Source organism: Falco rusticolus, chromosome 13, assembly GCF_015220075.1.
Source record: "Falco rusticolus isolate bFalRus1 chromosome 13, bFalRus1.pri, whole genome shotgun sequence".
NCBI classification, from domain to species: Eukaryota; Metazoa; Chordata; class Aves; order Falconiformes; family Falconidae; genus Falco; species Falco rusticolus.
Window position 1 is genome coordinate 1,977,061 of NC_051199.1, and position 19,337 is coordinate 1,996,397.

The 19,337-nt window shown below is 52.1% G+C and overlaps 2 protein-coding genes across 3 annotated transcripts in view; one reads left to right on the forward strand and one right to left on the reverse strand.

Moving 5' to 3' along the window:
* Positions 1–1,827: 1,827 nt before the first annotated feature.
* SRPRB (SRP receptor subunit beta) lies at positions 1,828–11,376 on the forward strand. The gene is made up of 7 exons (XM_037407072.1): positions 1,828–1,978; positions 2,139–2,233; positions 2,623–2,700; positions 4,442–4,524; positions 4,957–5,093; positions 6,012–6,066; positions 9,023–11,376. Exons 1-7 carry the CDS (start codon positions 1,867–1,869, stop codon positions 9,237–9,239), a joined length of 777 nt encoding a protein of 258 aa, XP_037262969.1. The 5' UTR covers positions 1,828–1,866; the 3' UTR covers positions 9,240–11,376.
* Positions 11,377–14,966: 3,590 nt separating this feature from the next.
* SLCO2A1 (solute carrier organic anion transporter family member 2A1) overlaps positions 14,967–19,337 on the reverse strand; it is a 30,004-nt gene continuing 25,633 nt past the window's right edge. Inside the window, exons 9-14 of one of the 2 annotated variants that reach the window (XM_037407070.1) lie at positions 18,606–18,795; positions 16,826–16,985; positions 16,290–16,459; positions 16,045–16,109; positions 15,768–15,888; positions 14,967–15,641 (exon numbers count right to left, since the gene is read on the reverse strand). In XM_037407070.1, coding sequence (XP_037262967.1) covers positions 15,521–15,641; positions 15,768–15,888; positions 16,045–16,109; positions 16,290–16,459; positions 16,826–16,985; positions 18,606–18,795 — 827 coding nt within the window. In that variant the 3' untranslated portion in view covers positions 14,967–15,520. The remainder of the gene's footprint in view (positions 15,642–15,767; positions 15,889–16,044; positions 16,110–16,289; positions 16,460–16,825; positions 16,986–18,605; positions 18,796–19,337) is intronic. The other variant, XM_037407071.1, reaches the window with a different exon arrangement.

Below are 19,337 nucleotides of genomic sequence, written 5' to 3' on the forward strand. Positions count from 1 at the left end.
TGGGTGTCCTGAGATTTTTCAAAATGGTCCTTAAGCCCATTCCTTCCTCCAAACCTCTTGCCGTAGGACAGTGCCAGATATCAATGTGGCTATTGCCACTTAAGGCTATTGCTGCCCATTAGAGAAATTTGTTTCAACGTTTGCCAAAGCAAAATGAATTAAATATGCCCTAAAGCGTAATTAACAAATGTGTTGTACCATCTGTGCTTTTGCTTCGCCCAAGTTATCCCATTATGTCCGCAGCAGATAACAGTTGCCCGGTGTGATTAGGACACAGGAAGAGGGGGAATGTTTATGTCAGGGAAGGTGAAGGGTGGAGAAGGAAAAAAACCCACAAACTGAACTAAAAAAATACAGTGGTTGTAAGATGGAAGGTGTGAACAGAAACCACCCCACCTCATATATCAGCTGACTGGATTTGAGTCATTTCCACCAAGGCAGTATTCTTAAAACACGTAAGTATATTGATGGGGAGAGTCCAGGCGTAGGCTTCCTGTCTGAAAAAAACCTAGGACTTACTTAGAAACATGTGTGTTTTGGTAGTCTGTTCAATGTGCTGCTGGCCTGAGAACAAACATGTAGGTGGGCAGCCTGACTCTGATCCACGGTGAAAATAAAAAGGCAAGAGAAAAAGGCCTGCTGAGGCGCTCTGCTTCAGAGGAACGGAGCCTCGGGTAACCCAGCAGGTCCCAACCCTGCTGTCAAGGCAGGTATGCAGGAGCTGCTGAGGGCAGAAGGTTGTTAAGATCTTCTGGCTTTGAGGGAATGAATATTTTGATGGGCTCACACTGATGATTTTTGGATGCATACGGTATGTGTTGTGAGAAGTTCGCTAGCCTGACTGAAGATCACGTTGGAAGACAGAAATGTAGAGTGTGACGGGAAGCAATGAAATTTAGTTCTTCATGTTTATGTAGGATGAAGTATACTGGACAGATGGCTTTTTTAACCTGTTCTTAAAAACTAGCAAAGAAAGAGAGACAGTGCCTCTAAGAGCCTGCTTCTACAACTGCCTGCGGCTACAGTTAGAAAACTTTCCCCAAGCAAAGCTGCGTCATCTGTACTCTGTATCAGGTGTAAGCCCTTGTCCCACAAGTAGAAGGCACGGAAAACAGGAACCTCGCTAGAGGATCACAGAATAACTCCAGTGGGAAGGGACCTCTGGAGGGTCTCCTGTCCAACCTTCTGCTCAAAGAAAGGGGTCAACCAGGTTGCTTAGGGCTTGACCCAGTCAGGTACCGAGAACCTCCAAGGACGGCAACTCCATGACCTCCCTGGGCAACCCGTCCCACTGCCTGACAGCCCTCAAGGGGAAGAAGTTTCCCTTGTGCCCACTCCGAACCTCTCTCGTTTCAGTGTGTTCCCATTGCTCCTCGTCCTGCACCGCTGTGAGAAGCCTGCCTCCGTCTCCCTGATGCCCGGCACAGATGTGGCCATCCGTGCCACCTCCCCCAGCCCACCCCGGTGGTTCTCTGTGGAGCTTGCTATCGTTCACGGATGCCTTGCTTGAACCGGGGGCCCCAAAACCAGCCGCAGCACCTAGAGGCCGCCAATCACCCCCAGATGTTTAATCACCCCCAGATGTTGCGCCTCAAACCGAGGGCCTGGTGCTGAGCGCGGAGAGCAACCACCTCCCGGGCCCCACAGGTCCCTCCGCCCCGCGGCGCCTTGCCGTGCACTGCCCCCCCCCCCCGCCCTCCGCGGCAGCGACAACGCGCCCCCCCGCCCGGGGCCCGGCCCCCGCCCCCCCAGCACGGCGGGAACTACGGCTCCCGGCAGCCCTTGCGCGCCCCGCCAGCCCCTCCCGGCAGGCCGCGGGGCCGGAAGCGGAAGTGCGGGGAACGGCGACGTGTGCGGCGGGCCGGCATGGCGGGCAGGCTGCAGCCGCACCTGGAGGCGCTGCAGCGGGAGCTGCGGGTGTCTGACCCCGCCGTGCTCTCCGTCCTCCTGGCGCTGCTCGTCGTCGCCATCACGCTTCGTGAGTTGCGGCCCGCGGGATCCCCGCCCCCCCCCCCCCCCCCCACCTCTCCGGTCGCGCCCTGGGGTCTGTCGGGGGCACCGGCCGCCGGGTCGCGCCCGCTGAGGGGCCGCCCGCTGAACCTCGGGGCCGCCCGCTGAGCCCCGGCTCTCCCCCGCAGTGATCTGGAGGTTCGTGCAGGGCAGGAGGAGCGGCCGGAAGGCGGTGCTGCTGCTGGGCCTCTGCGACGCGGGGAAGACGCTGCTGTTCGTGCGGGTGAGCCGGGAGCTAGGGTGGGGGGGCTCGGGGCGGCCGCGAGAGGAGCCCCAGGCCGGGGAGCTGCCCGGCGCCCGCCGCCCTGCCACCCCTCCGGCCTCCTCCTGCGGAGGTGAAGGCGCGCCAGAGGGCTTGCAGGCACACTGCCATCCTTCTTGCTGTAGTGATGCGGAGATTCAGTATATACATGGATTTTTTTTTCTTAATGAGTGTTTTTTAAAATTCTTTAGGGGGGGAAAAAAACTGAAACTGTTTTGTGCATGTAATTTGAAATCAGATATCTGAAGCCTGTTACTTCTTACAGACCATTTGAGTTTCTGAGTGGATGAAACACGATGTCCATGTTCCTCCAGCCTCCTTTTTCTGAAAATTACTTTTGTTTTTCACAGCTGTTGACAGGCAAATACCGTGATACCCAGACTTCAATAACCGACAGCTCTGCAGTTTATAGAGTCAGCAACGACAAGGTGAGTGGACAAGCTTTTGGCTCTGACTTGTGCGTGGTTCTTATAGCCAGCTGGTGCCTTTGTTTTTCTACTCCCTGTGCTAAACATGGCTTGATGCCTTTTGTACTGCTCGGTCTTCCCAGCTTGAAGTCAATCCCTAGTTTGGTCCAAGTGTAGGATAGGATTTTTCTAGGCAGTGTACAATGAAAAAGTAGGAAAATACTGGGAGGTATTAGGGAATTCTCGTCTTGGCAGGTTGTTTTTTCATTGCTTGTCAAATTATGAAACCTTTTTGACTGAAAACCATGTTTGCGTATCATGCCTTGAAAGGTGTGTGGTATTTTTTTCATATAGAAGAGGAAAAGGAACTTCTTTTATTAGTGGAGTAAAACCCACAGTGCTGTGGGGGACAGTGGTGTGGTTCAGAGCAGGAGGTTTGTGGTTCTGTTGTTTGGTTTATTTGCTTGACAGTAATTTCTGTTTCTCCCAAGGAAAAGTAAAATTAAAAGCTTAAACAGGCTTAAAAAGGGTCTCTAGCTGAACTTCATATGGTCTTAAAAAGGGTTTTGTTACTTTCAGCTCCTGGACTGCCACAGACAGAGTTATTTTCAATTTATGGCAATCTCTCTCATTTCAGAGTGTTTTTGTCATGCTGAGTGCATGTGTGGCCGTGAAAGCAGGAAACTGGCAGCACATTACGTGCTGGTGGGTTGTAAAAGCAGAGGGTGATTTTATGGTTTCTCTGTGGCAATCTTCAGTGACAATAGTGATGATAAGAGATTAAAAACTTAGTAAAGAGAAGTGCAGGACTTGTTTTGTACTTTTCTATGTCTAAGATTGAGCAGATAACTATTTGTAGGGGAAGAGATACTGGAATGCTGCAAGGCAGACTGCTGTTTTTCTGCTTATTTTTCATTTTTTAAAATTGTAGATGAGGTTTCCATTAAAATCCAAGAACAGTGGGTAGGTAGGGTCTTGTGTAGTGTTCTCTTCCCTCTTGAGAACAAGTGTTCTTCTTGAGAGCAGTGACCTGGCCCTACCTGGCCCTGTCTTGATTAGGAGCATGTGAGAGGCATTTGTTCTCTTTGAAACATCATTGCTTTGGCTGGAGGCTGCGGAAAGGGAAACATTTACAGTTTTTAATTTAAAAAGTTTCTTGCAAGGGTATTTTTGTGTTATTCCCAGCAAAGTTTGTGTATTTAGGTAGACTTGCAGTAGGGTAGATTGCACGCATGAATAGGTAACTTGATGCAGAGACTGTAGGATGATTATTCTGTATCAGGGACTTGCAGGACAGGAGTTTGTTGTTTTGCTGTGCAGAGATCCACTTGCTGTCAGGGACCATGTGAATCTGCTGGTGCACCGAGAGGGGTGACTGATGAGCTTTGCTACTTGCACTGTGCATGTGGTAGTTGTAGGTTGGGTATTGTGGGTGAGAAATGGGTTGAACGTTCTCTTTTCTCTGGTCATGCGCTGTCCTCTCAGCTCTGGCGGGTGGTTTGCTGGTGTTGGCACCCTCCTTACTGAGTCCTAGCCATGAATGTCATTCCTCAGCATTTCTTTTGACTGTCAATTGTTTGGGCTGGTGGAGAAGCTGCACCTTGGGGAGTTATGTGCCTCTGTCTGGTGTGGGGATTCACTCACCCGCTGCTGCTTTAACACCAGGCTAACTGGAAACCACTATCAGACTGGTTTTCCCCAGCCCACAATCACAGGTAACCCTAGATCAGGTTTAATAATACCTTCTTGCTTCTGTTCCCAGAGTGCTAACGTGACCTTAATCGACCTTCCAGGCCACGAGAGTTTGCGGCTCCAGTTCTTGGAGAGGTTCAAGGCCGCAGCCAGGTAACTTGGAGGAGATTGGCAGGGTATGAGGGGGCAGGTGACGTTTTGCAAAGAGATAAACCAAATGATGGTGCTGGGAATGCTGTGAGCTGGGCTGGATTTGCTGTGGGGTGGCGCCCTGAGAGTCGGAGCTCTGCCATGGGGTTGTGGGCGTTCATTATTGTTCTGCTTTCCCCCTTACCTGTCTGTGCAGTGCATCATGAGGCAAAGCAGCTGCAGCGGGGAGGGTAGGGGATGTGGTGTATCCCTGGGGCGGAGTGGGAAAGATTTCCTGCTGGGGCTGGACATGGGGTGTAATTCAGCCAGCACATGCTAACCTGCTCTTGGGTTGGGTGAGATCAGATGTGGAAACAAATATGATAGCCCAGGCTGGAATACCTGGGGGGAAGATGGTTCCAGAGCTTCAGGCCCAGCACGTGTTCTTCCCTCCAGAGCCATTGTGTTTGTGGTGGACAGTGTGGCCTTCCAGCGGGAGGTGAAGGATGTGGCAGAGTTCCTGTACCAGGTCCTGGTCGACAACACTGTGCTCAAAAATGCGCCTGCGCTGCTGATCGCTTGCAATAAGCAAGGTATTGTGTGCTGCCCTGTGGGCTGGACATTGGATTCAGTCCTGGAGTGATAGGGGTTCATGCCGTGGATGCTGAATTGCTTAGGAGTTGGGATTTCAGCAAACTGAAGGCTGGAACTTGGTTTCAAACTCAGACTACTCAGCAGGAATGTTTCTAGCAGCTGTTGGAAGAATTCTTAGGTCAGGTATGTCTTAATAGCTTTGCAGAGAAGCACCACGTGGGAGAGCGACAGGTTTAAGTAAGACAGGTGGCTTTCTGCTTGGGCAGAACTGTCTGCCTGAATCTGCAGGCAGCAGAAAATACGATCAACTTGAGTGTAACGAACTGCCCGTACACACTTGGTAGCCTCAGTGTTAAAATCGGACAGCCATTTAGCTGCCATGTTTACATGGTTTCTCTTGGCTGGACTAGCAGGAGCATCCAGTTACTGGAAAGAACTAGATTTTCAGATACCTACAACTTACAAAGTGAAGGTGTGGATCCATGTATAACTGTCTGAAGCTTTTGGGCAGTATTAGATTTGGGTTTCTTAATTATTTTGTGCTCTACTACTGGAGCTGCCTAAGGCCTTCATAGCTCCATGTGCCATAGGTTAAAAAGTGCTGTGTTGAGATCTATAATGCCCGGACAGGTGAGAGGGCTGGGCCTTGTGGGTGGGAGTCCTCTGAAGCAACCCACTGCCCAGCAAGAAGAAATTAATTCCCTACTTTATATCAGACTTTGGGTTGCTTGCTCCCATTCACACCTGCAAACCCAAAGCTCCAGCATCTCTTCCCCTAGTGCAGGCACAGCTGTCTTTGTCCCAGTATCTCTTAAGGCTGAACAGTATGAGCAGGCCTTGCTGTACCTTTAGGAGGAGGAACCAAGTTTTGAATTCTGCCATAAAACCAAACGGCTTTCTTCCTTTTCTCTCTATAGATGTCACAATGGCAAAATCAGCAAAACTTATTCAACAGCAGCTGGAGAAAGAGCTGTAAGTATGAAATTGGATCTTAAACCCTCTGAGCTTCTCTCTCTCTTCTACTTCCTGTCTCTGACCACAGCGCTCAGCGAGGTCCCTTGAGCCACATCCAAGTTCATTGTAGAAGGGGAGCGGCCTGTTTTGTCTGTGTAGATGTAACCAAGATAAGAAAAGATTGGTCCTTGTAAAAGCATGCAAAAAAGCAGTAGGCACAAACAGTGTAATGCCTCCTGGAAGCTGAGGGTTGGAAAACAACATCCCAATCCTTTCCTAAAAGTAGCCTTCCCTAAGCTAAGCGATACCTCCCAGGGCACTGTCCTGTCTCAGGTACAGGCAGGGTTGGCTTCCGAATGTCAGACTTTCTGCAAGTGGTGTGAAGATCTCAGTAGCTCTGCTCAGTTGTACTGGGGCAGGTTTTTTTGCAGGGCTGCTCTGATGCAGAAGGGCTTGGCATGCAAAGCTTCACAGCTGGGAAGGGAGTGTCTAGTTTTCCTGGTCTGCTAACAGGCATGGCAGGAGCCTGTTTGTGACCCCGTGTTGGCTCTGTATCTCATACTAGGAAGAACATTAACCTGGGAAGACAAATGATGTATGATCTGTTACTAATTTTAAGTTGTAAGAGCAAGTGGAAGGAGGAGAAAGTGGCTTGTAGACTTCTACAGTGTAAGCCGCCAGCTGAATGAGCTGCAGCATCAATGGCTGGCAAGTAGATGATTTATTTAAAGCTGGTTTTAATCTCTGTGCACAAAGATTCTGCCTGTGAGTCTTGTAGTTGGATCAAATCTTCTCTGGGAGAGACCTCTGCAGCTCTTGTGTTGTAGTGGCCTTCTCTTCCAGCATCTAGGAGAGATTTTTCCTTCCACGCACACTCAGAACTGGATGTTTTGCCCTCCTGTTGCCTGTGGGTCCTGTTTGCTGGTTTGCAGTTAGCAGCAAGGCAGTCTTGTGAGCAGTAGCAGGAGTGTAGCTCTTTGGTCTCGCAAACAAATACACGTTTGTGGAATATGACCATCTTGTTGCCAAGTGGTAACTTGTGACGTGGTTTAACCCCAGCCAGCAACTAAGTGTCACATAGCTGCTCATTTGCTCCCTCTTCCCCCGCAGTGCGATGAGAGGGAGAATTGGGAAAAGGTAAAACTTGGGGGGTGGAAATAAGAACAGTTTAATAATTGAAATGAAGTTAAAAAAACAAACTAAAACCAAAACCCCAATAATAAGTGTAATGAAGAGGAGAGAGGAATAAAACTCAAGGGGAAAAAAACAAGTGATGCACAATACCGTTGCTCACCACCTGCTGACCAAAGCCCAGCCAGTCCTCAAGCAGCGACTGGTGGCTCCCAGTCAACTCCCGCCAGTTTATGTACTGAGCGTGATGTTCTGTGGTATGGAATATCCCTTTGGCTAGTTCAGGTCAGCTGCCCTGGCTCTGCTCCCTCCCAGCTGCTTCTGCACTTGCTTGCTGGCACAGCATGGGGAACTTGAAAAGCCCTTGAGTTAAACTAGGCGCTACTTAGCAACAACTAAAACATCAGTGTGTTACCAACATTATTCTCATATTAAATGCAAAAAACCAGCACTGTACCAGCTACTAAGATGAAAATTAATTTTATGTCAGCCAAAACCAGGACAACTTGGCAGTGTTAGTTTAACAGTTGGACTCTGTGATCTGAAGGGTATTTTCCAACCTAAATGATTCTGTGATCTCCTTGGCCAGTAGACGGCAGCAGTGTTATTTGTGCTGTTGCCTCTTCCAGGCTGCATACCTGACCTTTCCATTTTTAAGGGAGGAATTGGTTTCTAACTCTCCAGGAAAATAAGCATTCCTTGGTTCCAGTGTTGGGCATTTGCTGGTTATCTGTGTGTAGAAGTTGGATTTCCAGGTAGGTCGTACGCTCCCTCTTAGGCAGCGTTCTCCCTGCAGGCTAGCAGGTGGCTGCCATCCTCCTCCCTGCACTGCCATACTTGGATCTCCTGATGTGGAGAACCCAAGGAAGTGTCTGCTCTCTTACTCCTGAACTTGCACCTCTGGGCAGTGGTGTTCTTTCCCGATGCCCCGTTAATTTAGCTCCTTTCTGTGAATAAGGAGTAGCTGGGGTTGTCTGAGAGCAGGCACTGCCAGGCTTTTCTATCTCTGAAGGAGATGCAGCACTCCATCCGTGAGGCTCTACTAGGCGGTCAAAGAGCCGGGAAGGGGTTGCTGATTGCATCTGTGCCTGATGCAGCCCCTTGACTTCCCTCGCCTCGCTTTTGGGGGTACCTCAGCGGCAGGCAAATCACAACCCCTCTGCATCTGCAGGGCTGTTCTACCCCTCTGTGCTGCCTCTGCCTTGGATGCTGGTGCATGTGGGCAGGGAGGTCCATCCTTCCTCTCTGCATGTGGCATGGAGCTGAGATGCTGCAGCAAGCTGAAGGGCAGGAGTAGTGGTGACGTTGCAGCCTGGCCCTTGGGCAGGCACTCCTTGTGGGGAGCAGCGGGGAGACTCAATCCCCTTCTCAATCCCTAAAGGTATTTGACATGCTGCAGTGGGGTGAGTGCCTGCGTGATCCCTGGTATCGCAGGTGCCTCTCTCTTCCAGTTAATCTGTTAAACTAGTGCAGATCTTGAGCACTAAATCGCGTAATTGCTGGTGACTGGCATCTGCCATGGGGATATTGGGGAAATTCAGGTGAGGACATAATTGCCTGACTCTTGCTGTTGTTTATTACAAAACAAAACCTGTTTAGGCACCCTCTCCTTGAGTGGTCTTCTGTCTTGCTCTCTTGAGCCTCTCTGCACTTGTGCCTTCCAGTGGGTATGTGGAAGTGGCCAAAGTGCCTATGCCTCCCCGGGCAGAGCTATGGGACCTTCTATCCTTGGTGTAGCTGGCATCCTGCTGACAGTGCTGGCTTCAAAACATCTCGGTAGCCGTGGTGTAGGTGGTATTCCCCTGGCTGACAGTTCTGGGCCCTTTCTCTTCTCTGTCTGCAGCAATACCTTACGAGTGACCCGCTCCGCAGCCCCTACCAGTCTGGATGGCTCAGCCACTGGGGGCCCTGCCCAGCTGGGGAAGAAGGGCAAGGACTTCGACTTCTCCCAGCTGCCCATGAAGGTGGAATTTGTGGAGTGCAGTGCTCGGGGCAGCAAGGGAGAGGATGGAGATGCTGACTTCGAGGGCCTTGAGAAATGGCTGGCCAAGGTCGCCTGAACGGAGAAGGGCAGGGCTGGAGGGAGAGACTTGGGGACTGAAAGGAAAAAGATGGTCTGAAGCACTCAAATCTCATCTTGCTGTAGAAAGAAGAAACTCAAGCTGGAAATCAGCATTGTGGTACCTTCCTCTGCTGCTTGTGGGCTTGGGAGCAACATGACACGATTGCTGGTGTGATTTCCTCTGACTGTTCACACTGCAACACTTTTTTTCCTCTCACCTGTTCCTTTGTCTTCCTCTGGGATGCTGACCCTCTGGGCTTGTGTTTTTCCTTAATCTTTAGGCTTTTCATTTGGTAGATGCCAAGCAAATTAGGAAGGAGTGCACTGCCAGGTGAGTTTTAGAGATTGGCGTCTGCATGTTGTCTTCTGCCTTGGTTTAGCATTGTAAGCCTGTCGCCTCTTGGAGGTACTGGTCACCTCCTGATTCGCACTTCTTTCTCCAGCCTCTCGCTGCTTGGGAGCACACCTCTGCAAAGTGCACGGACTCTCTCTGTTGGGCAGTCATTGAGAGTATAAAAAACCTTCGTGTCTCCTACTTTCCTGTTCTTCCAGTCTGGCACAGTCCCATTTTTGTGTTAGTGGAGTGGTGTATTAAATGCCAAAACCAGGCTGGCTGTTCTGCCTTTGTCACTCCAGCTGCGGCACCTGTGTCTTTGGGTGATTTCCACTGTTGGACAGTTCTTGGGAGTCTTTCTTTAACTGAGGGTTATGTCCTGAAAGCTTGTCTCATTCTGCTTCTCCTTCCCATACTTCAGGCTCTTCTGCAGACATGTATACACTTGCCAAGTGGCAGAGCTGTAGTAGGGTCTTAGCTTGAAACTATGAGTTGGTTATGTTTTTAGATTCATACCTATATTACACGTGAGATCTGGCACGACTGGCTTTCACTGTGCAGTCCCCTGCCTGTCTCCTGCTCCAGTGACTGCAGCAAGATCTTTTTCTGTGTGCAGTTGGTCAGCTGTTGTGGCAGAGTGAGAGGGAAAGCCACTGAGTGCTAGCACATTTGTGTGATTCCTCCTCCTGAGGAAGATGCTCAATGAAGAGGGGGAATAAAGGTGATATTTCCCAGTTCTTATTTGCCTGTAGTGTTTAAAGCCGAAGTTGCTCTTCTGTGCGTGATCTCAACCATTAATCTTGTTAAAGGTTCAGGGGATGGCTGTCGGTAGCTATTTCAGTGGCTCGAGGCTGCTTGGAGTGTTGGAGGGCTCTGCTTCAGCATGTGTCTGAGTTGTCCAAGGGACTAGGCTCTCCTCCCTGTGTCTGGCCAGGAGCATTGGTTATGCGAAGGGAGATCTTCCAGCAACGTTGGTGTTGATCAGGTGGGAGGCAGCAGCCTGGCACTGTGCTGGGGGTTCAGCTTCCCCTTCCTCAGCTGCCTTAAAACACAGTCGCCCTGGCCAGCAGCTTAATAGAGCTTTGTGCTCTGGTGGGGTGTAATTTCTGTGCAGCACCTCCATGAGGATGATTGCTCTCTATGCTGCATATTGGGAAGTCCTACGCCATTTAATTTTTTCCTTTTTGTTGTTTCCCCTTTTGTTTTAGGGTAGGAGGCAGTAGCTGGCTTCTGTTAGAGCTTTTTTTGTCTTTTGCTGGCTCCTCTCCTCTCTGGTTTGATGTTTCCTTCATTGTTCAACTGATCTGTTGCGTCCTTTTCCTTTCTGTCGGGGGCATTCTCTGCCTCCCTGTAGCATTGCCAAGTGTTGGTGTTGGGAAGAGTGAGAACAATCTTCAGCAAAGGCTTGTGCTCATAATGAAGCCGGGCCTTATGTTTCTAGTCCTGTGAGCCCAACAGCTCTTCTGCTGTCCCTGCAGGAGGTGGGGAGGGTTCTGTTTACAAAGGATGTTACATTCTCTTTTTTTCCTGCAGCCAGAATATTGCTAGAAAATGTTTGTCATGCCTTGAACTCCTTTAGCTGGAGATCCTTCCTAGGCTGCCTGCTTTGAATCCATAATGTTGAAGTGGGAATATTGCTGTTTCTTTGGGTGGTTATTCTGCTTGCAAAGGCCTGTCTCCTTGAAAAGCAGAGGCAGCACCAGCCTCTGCTGAGATAAGAGGGGAAGGTAGCATGAGGCTATGGTTGGTTTTAAGTTATTCTTAGTAAAAGTATTCCTTAAATAAATTTTTTTTGCTTAAATGTTTGTTCTCAAGTCTCACTTCAGTCTGTCTGCATTTGCCGTGACTCTTCTCAGTGGCGTCAAATCCACGTGTACTGGGGCTCTGCTGCTGCTCAACATGACGTTGGAGATCGGCCTTCCTGCTTGGTGGCCAGGTCTGTGTTGTCAAAAAACAGTCTTCTCCACATACAGGGCTTTGGGGTGTTGGCGGTTGGTATTTTTTTTATTTGGTGTGCATTTACCGCCTTAGTGTGGGTATTTGAGGCTTGATAACCACGTAGCAAACCCCCCCCAAACCAGTGACCAAAAACCTGGAGAGAGAGAGAAAAAAAAAAAAAAAAAAAAGTACTCAAATGCACTGGAGAACTCGGGCCAGCTGCAGTGCGCTGTGCACAGCTGTTGGGGTTGAAGTCACAGAGCACTTGCCCTGCCGGGGGTGGCGGTGGCACCCTGTAGCTGGATGGAGACACCAGCTCTCCCTGCCTGAGCATGGTGTGTAGGGCAGCGTGGCTGAGCTGGGGCTGCACCCAGTGCCACTCGTGCCGGAGGACAGCGTGTGCGTTGGGTTGTTGCAGAGCTGCGTGTGGGTTTTGGGCTGCACTCCGTGACTTGCCTGTTAAATATTTGGGGCTGGTTTTCCCCAGTTGCTCAGGGAAAAGGGCAGAACTGGAAAATCTGAATGTTGGGTTTCACACACACCCCACACCCCCCAGTCAGCTTTGTGCTTTGCTTCTTGCTTTTACTTATAAACCTTGTTCCCAGCCTGTGGCTTTGTGCTGTCCTGGCAAGTTGCTCCTGAGGCTTGGCAGCCAGTGTGTTTGGATGGCTGTGGTGAGGCAGCGGGATGTGATAAACTCAGTTCCTTCTGCTCCAGCTGCCTGACCCAGAGTCAGTCACCCTGCTGCATTTACACGTCTGCAGGGATTGAGGCTTTCCTTCTCCTTTAGAGCTTTTTTGATGGATGTTTTTTGCTATGGGCTGTGCATTGCTTGTGAATTGTTCCCCTGGAAATGAAGGGTGCTTTTGGAGTGGATTGATAAGCACAGTGAGATCCAGGATAGCGGGAGCCACATGAAAGTGGAGGAGAGATTGTTGAAAGGCAAAGAAAAGCAAAAATAGCGTGGTGCCTGAACACTGGCACCCCAGTGGTGGTTTCCAAGGCTCCCAAAACCAGGTGTTGCAGCTGTGACCTTTCCTGTGCATAGAGCCGTTGACTAGCCCCAGCCACCGTGACACCTTTGGGGCCAGAAGGTTCTGTGCTCGCCCCATTTGGGCCACCTCTTTTGCTGGATGACACCTCCTGGGGCTTGTCCAGCTTGATGTTACCCCTGGTGGGATGGAGGTGGAGAAGCAGAGTTAAGGAAGGTCATGTGGGTGTTAAGGGAAAACCTGCCAGGTGGAGGGGGAGTGGGAATGGGAACAGCCAGGACAGACCTTGTTTTCGTAGACTTGCTGATCCAGAGCACATCCAAGGCAGCTCCCCTGCTGTCCTCTCCTGCCTCTACTCTCCTTTCCCTTTACTCCCTCTGTGACCGCTTTGCCTGACAGCCAGGTTAATTTGATCATAGCTGCTAATTTGAATCACAGTCCCTAAGATGATTGATGACAAGGCCTCCATAATTGTAAGGGTTGTAAACATGCAACTAATACTCCATTCACTATTTATTCAACCAAGCCACCTTTGGGTGGTGAGCTGTGTCTTCAACTGCACATTCATGATTGCTCTAAGAGTCCTTGTACTCCTTCCAGAGAGGTGAGTCTTCACACGGTTTCAGCTGTCCGTATCCCCGTGGACCAACTGACATTGACAAGGATAAACCACAGTAAAGGGAAAAAAAAAAAAACAAAAAAAACCAAAAAACCCAAACAAAACCCCCAGAAGGTAGCAGCCAAAAAAAAAAAATAATTCTGTTCAAATTGCAAGGTTGTCACACTGCTCTGTAAAAAGGGGTGCACCTTAACCATATTGGGTGTGATTTTCTCCTCTTGGTGAGGTGAGAGAGACATTTGCTATTCCTGTCTTGGAAGCAAAACAAATAGAATAACTGTTGCCTTTCCCAGCAAAGGCAAATGCAACGGAACTTAGCTGTGTGCTGTGAGCATGGATGCAGCAGGGCTCATTGGCCAAGAGCATGGGGAAAAGTCGTGCTGTGCCCTGCACAAGGACAGCAGAGGCTGAATACATTCACCCAAGACAACTCTTCTGCTCCCCTCCTGTCCCTCCCCATCCCCTCCAGGTCACCTCTCGGGCTGTGATGCTGCCCAGGAGGGGATACAGCTGCTGTGTAAGGGAGGAGGAAGGTGTGGTGCCCTGTCTGGCCCTTGCTCCTTGCCCATGGGCCCTGGAGCCCCTGCCCTGCCCCTCAGTCCCTCCCTGAGCTGGGGGGGGGAGGGGGGGGGGGGGCGGGTAGTGATCTCCAGCTCAGCCACGGCTGTGGCTGTGCCTGGCCGGGGACCTCACTGATCCTGACCCAACTGACATTCCAGCATCTTTTGCTGTCTCATCCCTGTGGATAGTATTGCTGCGTCTGCCGCGGTCCTCTCTGGGTGTCAAATGTGCTTCAGCAGCCGCCCCTCCTACAGGAGCCACGGAAAAGATGTGGCCTCCTCAGATGCAGTGCGTTCACCTCGAGCCCTTTGCCCCTCCAGCAGCACGGGCCTGGCGCGATGAATGTTGTGCCCTTTGCACAGCGCCGGGATCTTCAGAGAAGCTCGTGGAACAATTCCTGTGATACCGGTCAAGTGGTGCTGCCATGTCACCCTCTCCAGGTGACAGCAGGCCATCATTATCAGCGGGTGCATCTCCAGGTCCCACTGCTGCTGTTGCTGTTCTAGCAGGCTGCCTTCGTCCTGCCAGGAAAGGCGGTGCGGCAGGGCAGGTGAATCTCTGCGGAGCAGATCAGGGAGGCCCTGGAGCTGCTGTTCTCCCTTCAGATGCACTGCTGCCAGGGATATGTGCTGCACAACCCTGCCTGCAGCCCCTGCCTGCAGCCCCTGCCTGCAGCCCCCTGACCCCAGCCCCTGCCTGCACCCACCTGCACTGTGCCTGCAGCTGTCTGCATGCAGTCCCTGCCCACAGCCCCTGCCTGCCTCCAGCCCCCTGCACTATGCCTTCAACACCAGGCCCAGCCCTGCTCACAACTCCTGCCTCCAGCCCGTGCCCTCAGCTGCCTGCATCCTGCTGAAAGCAGGTCCCAGCTCCCTGCCTGAAGCCCCCTGCCCACAGCCTCTTGCCTTCTGCCTCCATCCCCAAGCCTGATGCCCGCTGTACCTTGCCTGCGGCTCCCTGCCATCAGCCCCATGCATGTAGCACCCTGCCTGCAGACCCCTGCCTGCTCTGTGCTGAATTGTGCAGACACCTTTTGGGTGCTGTAGGCAGGGTGCAGAGGGCTGCAGCCGGGCACCGCTGCCCCTGGGCTGCCTGGCCCGTGAGCTGGCACAGCCTGCCTGCTCGGCACAGCCCCTCATCACTGGTGGAGCTGCAGGAGGAGCGCGTGCCCTGTGTGCCCTCATTTCTTCACCTTTGCTAGCAAGGGGTGCACTCAGCATCTGCCAGGATGCAACCTGCAGGCATCCCCCAGCTTGGGGCGGGGGGAGACCAGCAAAGCACCACAGTTGGAAAAGTGACCTTTATTTAATTATAATAAAAAAAGCAACAAACCCTGACATGTTCTGCGATAAACCCCTAGTTACAACTTTTCACAACATGTGTGCAGTGTCCATGCTGACCTCTGTGAGGGGGGGGCAGGCGGGGGGGGCACAGGGCAGCCCCACAGGGTTGGCAGCCGTTTCCCCTGCTCCTGTCCCAGCTGGGCAGGCATTGCCTGGCTGGAGACGTCACGCCGGAGCAGGGACCATTGCCCACAGCAGGCACTTCTCTGGGTTGGTGGGATGGGGCTGCGCTCCAGCCCCCATCTGCCTCCTGCTCCAGCTGGTGGGGGCTACCCCTCCCCAAAGTGATGGACAAGGTGCCGCTGGAGAGCCTGGGAGAAGCCGGTGCCAGGATGGGGCTGGCATGGAGCATCCCTCGCCGGGAGCACGGCTGCAGGAGGGGAGCTCGGAGCTGCTACGGTGAACTCGCTCCCTTAGGAGGAAAAACAAACCCAAAAAAGACAAAGTACTGGCAGTGGGTAACGGGGGGTGTGGAGTCAGTCCTTGGGTGGGCTACACCAGCCCTGCTGCCTTCTCCTGCACGTTGTACTCCTTACTCCTCTTCACCTTCCAGCTGATGAGGGCGAGGAGGATGGTGCCCACCACCTTGTAGCCCACCTGCAGCCCCAGGTATCTGTCAGAAGAGTGGGGAGATGCTGTGTCTGGAGATGGCACCTCCAGCCAGCACCAGGCTGTGCCGGGGACCATCCCCATGGTTGTCCCCACCGAGGGGGGACAGGGGGACACACAGCAAGGGTACCTGTTGCGGAGGAAGTCATTGTTGTAGTAGGCGCAGAACCGGCGCTGGGTACACTGCTTTTGCCAGTAGATGCAGGAGGAATCGATGAGGGCACCAAACATGGCCGGGGCTGGCAGCCAGGCTTTGGAGAAGAGAGGATGAAGTCAGGCTGCCCACCCTGCCCTGCCTGGATGCTTTGCTTGCTGTCCCTGAGGAGGTTCAACACCTCCTGGGGCTTGGGCAAGCCTCTGAGCACCCTGCTGCCTTCCCCCAGCCTCACTGGGAGATGGACACTCACCCAGCAGCCTCATTAGTAAGAACTGGACTCCAATGGCAAATGACTTCTCATCCTGGTTCACCACCCTGCAGGGGAGAAGCCATGGGGGATGGGGGGTGGTCAGAGCTGCCACTGGTGGCTCTGCATTTGGCCAAGCACCTTGGCCTGGTTGCACGTTTGAGAGGCTCCATTGGTCCCCAGCATGGGGAACCCATCACATCATGCTTCCCCCAGTGCCTTGCGACCCGCCCCTGCCCACTGCTCACCGTAAAACCATCATGTAGAGGGGGTTGTGGGACAGGCAGGCTACCAGGGCAGCAAAGGAGATGAGGAATACGGCAGGAAGGAGCATGTGGGAGCAGCTGAGTGGACAGGAGCCTGTCTTGGCGAAGGACAGACCGTTCCCAGCAGGGATCAGGGAACAGTTCTTGTAGATCTGTTGGAAACATTTGGAAGAAACAAATGTAAAGCTCCCAAAGCCAAGAGCAGGGTTTTTAGTGACGCACCAGACCACATCACTTTGCAGAAGACTGACAAGAGCATCAGCTCCTATTTTAAGGCACGACTGTGGGAGCCTGCAATGGGATGTGCTGCCATCCCCATTTCTCCAAGCAGACTCCCAGGGCATTGCAGCAATTCTCTCTCACACCTCAGGACTTCATCTCCAGTAGTCCTCCCCGCTTACTGTGTCAAAAAGGCTCTGCCCCGTTACTGCATTTCTCAGGTTCCTACAGCATCACTAGCTCCACCGTCACCAGTGAGCAAGGTGCGCTCTGCTTTGCAAACCCCTTGGTTTACTCACTGTTTTTTCGGGAGTGGAAGAATTAGCGGTGCTGTTTGTGCAGCCAGCGAAGCAGGGGGAGACGTACTCCACGTTGTTTTCTCCACACACTGGGTGAAAGATGTGCTCAGAGCAGTGGCACCCACTTGGCATCTTAACCTGCTGCTGGGAACTCAATGTACTGCCAAAAAGGAGGAGAAAAAAAAATTAAAAAAAAATAAAGAACTAGGACAGGAGGAAGAAAAATCCCTCTGACTAGTTGACCAGTTTCCCCATTCCTATTCGTGCTGGGATGGTGCCAGCAGCAAGCTGGCCTTCTGCCAGACCCTGATCCCCTGCAGGTACCTTTGCAAGTGTACGGTGAATGTAGCAGTAATTATGTTATGTCTGCAAACAAGTACTCACACACTACACACACACACACACACACACACACACACACACACACACCCCAGCCCCAAACAGTGCCCCAGCTGAAAACTAATCGGCCAAATGCCTGGAGAAACATATCTGGGCTCCATCCAGAGCTGCGCAAACAGATGTGCGAACAGCCCCAGCTGGAAACACCATTCAGACAGAAATTGGAAGCGGGCTCGTTTCCAAACAAGCCTGACGACAGTGTGAAAGTCAAGAGGACAAATCAAATTATCTGTCCTGTCTTGCCTTGCTGCCCAAGGGAGTTCACCTGCTGGAGCAGCGCAGTCCGTCTCCTACGGGAAGCTGGCACCAGGGACCGACCTGCCTTTGGGCACAGTGGGATGGGGCTGGACTCCGGTTCACCCATCCACGTAGCCCACAGCTACCTGGGGACCCAGGCAAAAGGCCTTCATGCGCTGCTGCCATTGCAGGGGGGCAGGTTTCCAAAACAGTATAAGGCAAGAGCCTCCTTTCCCATGCAAGTCCCCCCAGCAGCTCCTAGCTCCCCCAGCAAAGCCCATCAAGACTGGAGCCAAGTCAGGCAGTCAACTTGTGTGAATGCTGAGAGGCCAAGGTGCTGCTCAAAATTTAGCACTTGCAGCACCTGATCTTGAGCTGAGGGGTCTCCTCACGTCTGAAGCCTTGCTCTCATGCAGAAAGCTTGAGATGCCAGCGCCTCAGCGGGCTTCCATATGCCCCTGAGTGCACGGTGCGTGCTGTACGGAGCTCAGAGCAAAATATAAACATCACCCACACGTGGATTGGCAGAGTGCTGTTGCTTTCCTTCACCATGGCTATTTAAGTGGCTTTTAAGTGGGTGAAGCACAGGGACTGCCCCGTCCCTCATCCCTCCACCATACCCCTAGGACAGGAGGCTTATTGCCGGTGAGCAATGGGAAACATCTGTACGAAAGCCCCTTGCTGGCAGTGCGTTGGAAAATGAGCACGATGTACTTGACAGCAAGCCTGGGGTGGAGTCTAAATGTCATTTTCACCTTAAAAAGACATGGCAAGAAGAGCCAAAAGTTTCCAGCCAGATGAGGAACAAGGTGATGTCCAGCTGGAACAAAGGGAGCACACGAGGTGCCCATGTGTAGGGTTGATGTGGACGTGGGCACTAACGTTACTAATTTCCCCCTAGAAATCCAGAGCGCAAAATACACCCTGCTGGTTTGGTACAGAAAATCAGGAATAAACGCCCTCCCAAGCTTTCTGTGCTGTATAGCGCTTAGATCTCCCCCAGGCAGTGGGATCAAGGAGCAAGCAGTAGCATGGTGATGTCTACTGCCTCTTCCCCTCCACCTGCATGTATCCCACCCCATGGGTAATTGGGCCAAGAGCTGGAGGAACAAGGAGCTGAAAACAATGCAAGTGCCTGCGTTACCTGGGGGGGTAGATCCCATCGATGTGCCCTGTGGAGCAGCCCATGAAGAAAATGGGCAAGCAGATGAGAATGGAGAAAACGAGCACCACCACAGCAAACCGGGGGATGGCCCGGAGGGAGAAGACAAAACGTTTCATGATGATTCCTCCTAAGAGCATCCCAAGTGCTGCTGCTGGCAGGTTCACAGCTCCTGCAGAGGAACGATGGCATTAGCTGGGGATCCTGCCTGCCAGTCACCTCCCTGTGGACAGGGGTTGGAGGTAGTGGCTTTGACCTCATGGTGACTGGGAGAACCCAGAGACCCCACTGTTACCCAAGACAGGCCAAAACCCAAGGCAGCTGGCACCTATGAGAAACCTAAGCCGCAGAAATCTGGCTTAGAGAGATGCAAGACCAAGCATCCGAGGGGTCCAGACCCGCTTCACCCACGTGGTGGGGCTGCAAGTTTTCAATGAGAGTGGTTGCTGGCCCACGAGAGAGAGTGAACAAATGTAGACAGCAGAGTCCTGGCCTGCAGGCGTCTCAGGTCAGGGAAGTCATCAACCATCTTAAGGTGATCCCTGGGTGTCATCCGAATATCAGTTTCCCATTACTTCCTCCTGAAGGATTTATAAAAACTGGGGAATATGGGCAGGTGGCTCCTGGCCAATGTGACACTGGAGGAATTTTACCAGTGTGCTTAATTGTAAATGTTGCAACTAATGTACCCGTGACATTGCTGAGCTGTACAAC